The sequence below is a fragment of the Bison bison genome, unplaced genomic scaffold, assembly GCF_000754665.1.
Source record: "Bison bison bison isolate TAMUID 2011002044 unplaced genomic scaffold, Bison_UMD1.0 scf7180017864215, whole genome shotgun sequence".
Lineage (NCBI taxonomy): Eukaryota > Metazoa > Chordata > Mammalia > Artiodactyla > Bovidae > Bison > Bison bison.
Window position 1 is genome coordinate 1,339,294 of NW_011494787.1, and position 3,989 is coordinate 1,343,282.

General features: G+C 48.0%; 1 protein-coding gene across 1 annotated transcript in view; it reads right to left on the reverse strand.

The window, feature by feature from the left end:
• CAPN14 (calpain 14) overlaps positions 1–3,989 on the reverse strand; it is a 36,951-nt gene that overhangs the window by 27,062 nt on the left and 5,900 nt on the right. The window contains exon 2 of the mRNA XM_010845285.1: positions 133–403. Coding sequence (XP_010843587.1) covers positions 133–357 — 225 coding nt within the window. The 5' untranslated portion in view covers positions 358–403. The remainder of the gene's footprint in view (positions 1–132; positions 404–3,989) is intronic.

The following is a 3,989-nucleotide window of genomic DNA, read 5'->3' on the forward strand; positions in this document are numbered from 1 at the left end:
TCTCTGGAAAATGGGAATGTGGGGACTTCTCTGGAGCCCTTCACATGGGGATCAACGACACTGAGTAAGCCCTGAGCCCTGGGAAGACGGTCTGGGCGCACATTGCGCGCGTGGGGTCCCGAGGCCCCTTACCGGAGGCCGCCTCCACTGCAGGCGGCTCGGCAGCTTCCGCAGCAGGGGCCCGCTGCCGATGGAGCTCAGGGCGGCCGGGAAGCTCTTGTCCTCAAAGAGACAGCCGTCCCTCAGACACCTTTCCTTCAGGGCCTCGTAGTCCTGTCTGGGGAGCTGCGAAAAGTCGCCCATTGAGTCCTTACGCCCCAGCTTCCAGTATCTGCAGATAGGGAAACACATGGCCATGGCCGGGACCACACAGACCCCAGGGCCCTCTGGACGGTCTCCGCGCCTGAAACAGAAAGCAGAGGGTGCCCAGTGTCCTCACATTCTGTTGAGGTTTTGCCAGGCCTCCTGGGAGGAAGAGGAAAGTGGAGGGAATGTGCTGGTGGTGCAGGTGAGTTGGGGGTGGGGGCGGGGGGAGTACAGGCTATGAGAACAGGACTGAAGCGCCTGGTTTATCCTCATCCCAGGTAGTGGGGGACCTGGAGCACTGCTTGTTTAAGTGTGGGGGCTCCTGGCGGGAGGTCCAGGCTCCCACAGGGAGTCCTGTCGGAAAGGAGGGTCTCCCCAGTCTCAGGGCTGAGTCCTGGGCCCCTGACTGTGCCAGCGTCACAGGGATACTCCCGCTTAGTGGGGACACGGGGAGGAGAGGAGCAGGAGTGAAGGCTCTTTTCATGAACTTGGGGTCCATGTGCTACACCTGGAGGCGGTAGTGGCTGCCCCTTCTCTGCCCCTCCAGGGAGTCAGAGCGCTCTCACTCAGCCCTCTGCCTGCTCCCGTGTCCTCCTCCATCTTCCCTGAAAAACCATGTCTCTTGCTTTCCTCTCTTGATACTCTCTTCAAAACTACTTCCTTGAAGATATTTTTGGCAATGTGAAAAAAAAGTCACACATGTGTAGTGGCAAAGGCCAAGAGTTGCCTGAACCTAGCCTTTCGCTCTTTTTTCTTATTGGTAGAATTCCAGTTTGGCTGTCCAGCTGCAAAACTTGATTTCCCTGGGCTTCTTGACGGATAAGATGGCCACCAGAGCACCTGGTTCACAAGGTGGCAGTGAGTGTCTCTTAGGTGGAGCTTTCGGAAAACCCGTAACTTCACTGATAAAAAAAGATAGTCTCGGGACTTCCCTGGTGGTCCAGTGGTTAAGAGTCTGCCTTCCAATACAGGGTTTGATTCCTGGTCTTGGAACTAGGATCCCATATGCTACAATTGAGCTCACGCACTACAGCTGCTGAGCCCAGGCTCTCTGGAGCCCATGGGTAATGAGGAGCCCATGCACCACAATGAAAGATTCCACATGCTGCGACTAAGACCCAATGCAGCCAAAAATAAATAAATATTTTTTTAAAGCCTCAATGGGCACTATTTTTTATTTCCTCCCGCTCCCTTTCCTGGAAAGTGGATGTGATGCCTAGAGATGCAGCAGCTGTCTTGAAATCATTAGGGAACAGCTGCACGCTAGAAGGGGTCTGGATCTCAGTGACTGTTTTGAACAAAGCACCAGCTTTGGGTGGTTTTCCTGTAGATGTCTTCTTACATGAGAAGGATAAAACGTTGGCTTACTTAAGCCATGGTAGTATCCAGACTCTGTAAGGTTCTTTATGTCAGCCACTGTCCAGATGCCTGCTTCATGCATTTGGTTGAATGCTATGCTTCAACCATAGCATTCTCAACTAGTACTCGATTGCATATTAAATTTTACATGTATTTTTTAGGGGGTCAGTGGGTCCCTCCTTTGAAGCTAATCCATGAGTTTCATATTAAAAGCTCTGCAAGCCATAGGCCCTACCAATCTAAATATTCTAGCATATCCTTGGATCTCCTGCATCTATTTTTGTGCAGTTGTGATTGGTTAAGTGAGTGATTTCATGGCCTCTATTATTTGCATTCTTATCCACTTAGAAAAAGAAAATGTCAAAACCAGAATATTGTGCCTTGAAAAACATGTTGTCTAGTGTTTCCCAAAATTACTTTAGCAGTGGGGTTCTTTCTTCATATGAAAGAAACCCCACAGAAACTCAAGGGTGGAGACTTGAAGTTGCAGCTTGGACCCCAGTACATATTTGCAAAGTTTCTCATTGTATGGTTTGAAAATCACCAGCCTTTTCTAGTCTGCCTCATTTTTCAGGTGTTAAAACTGAAATCTGTTCACCCATTTACTCATCAAAAATTTTGTTGGAAACTTGTCATCTGCCAGTCTTGAGCCAGGCACCATTCTCCAGAGATGGTCCCCATCTTCATGGCTCTGACAGTCTGCTGCTGCTGCTGCTAAGTGGCTTCAGTCGTGTCCGACTCTATGCAACCCCATAGATGGCAGCCTACCAGGCTCCCCCATCCCTGGGATTCTCCAGGCAAGAACACTGGAGTGGGTTGCCATTTCCTTCTCCAATGCATGAAAGTGAAGTGTGAAAGTGAAGTCGCTCAGTCGTGTCTGACTCTTAGCGACCCCATGGACTGCAGCCTACCAGGCTCCTCCACCCATGGGATTTTCCAGGCAAGAGTACTGGAGTGGGGTGCCATTGACTTCTCAGTCTAGTGGGGGGTTAAATGACCTTTCCAGTTGCAAGAGGAAATTGAATCAAAGCCCAACCCAGAACTCAGGACCCAGGACTCTGATTCCCATTACAGTGCTCAGCCCTCAATACCAGAAACTCACATTTGTGTGAAGTATAGCCCTTGGGATAGAATATATTTGCACTAAAAGCCACAAACACACAGTCAAATGAAGTTTGAGCATTCCCCCACAGCTATAGAAGCGACCCGAGGGCCCTCTTCATTTGTCAAGATCTTACCCATCCTCCAAAATCCAACTTGATCCTTCCTCCAGGAAGCCTTCTCTGAATGTCTAACCATCACTGAGCTTCCCTCATCCTGACTACCTTCTGACCCCCTACTGTAGAGGAATCCCTACTGCCCTCTACTTGGTGCTTCTCAAATTATCATTCATGAAAGACCTGTATTCTTTTATTTCCAATTTGTCACAGAAATCTAATCAAAATAAATAGAAACAGAAAGTTTTAAAGAATAATACAAAATGCAAGCCCTCCTTTTAAAAAGAAAATTCAGATTCAACAGAAATAATGTTTTTTTGGTCAATTGCTACGAAAGTTTCTAAACACTGACCTTTGTTTTACACTTAGCTCGTCATGCGTTGATAGTGACCTGTTTGCAGAATGGCCTTGTCCTTGGACCCCACTGTGGGCTCTGCACTGAGTGATTCATGCACTGAAATCTCTCCTGCCTGATACCAGTCTTTTATCCCCCAAGGGGTTAAAGCTGGTGCAATTCTGTTAGCCTCACACTCTCACCTCCCTCTGAGGTTAGGACACTCTGATTCCTGAAAATTCTTATTTGTCACAGTTTCTGGCACACCTCCTGGGGGAAGACTCAATCCTCTCCTGAACCTAGGTTAGAGGGATCCAAAAGCAGTTAGTCTGGTCTTGTGTTTCCCCGCACTTTTTCCTTCCTGGTATGGACTATCAGGCAAAGCTTCCTCCAGCCCACTTCCTTCCCAACAAGTTTCTTCCACCATTTACATTTGTAAACATCAGGCACCTAAAAGCAAGTTCTTACTTTTTTGTCCTTCACGGACGAACAGCCATTCTTCACTGATTGTGACATGACAAATGGTAGTGGGTCCCTTGGCTTCAGAACCCAGCCCAGGGTCATGACCTCCTCACCAAGTGCTGACTCACACTCAGTTTCCTCTCTGGGCCTGAAAACATTGCACCTCAACACAAGCCTCGGTGTCTTGCAGGGCTCAGAGAACAACATGCCCTTCACAAGATAACCCTGCTCTAAATTTCAGGATAAGGCTATATATATATATATATATATATATATTTAAAGGCAATATATATATATATATATATATATAT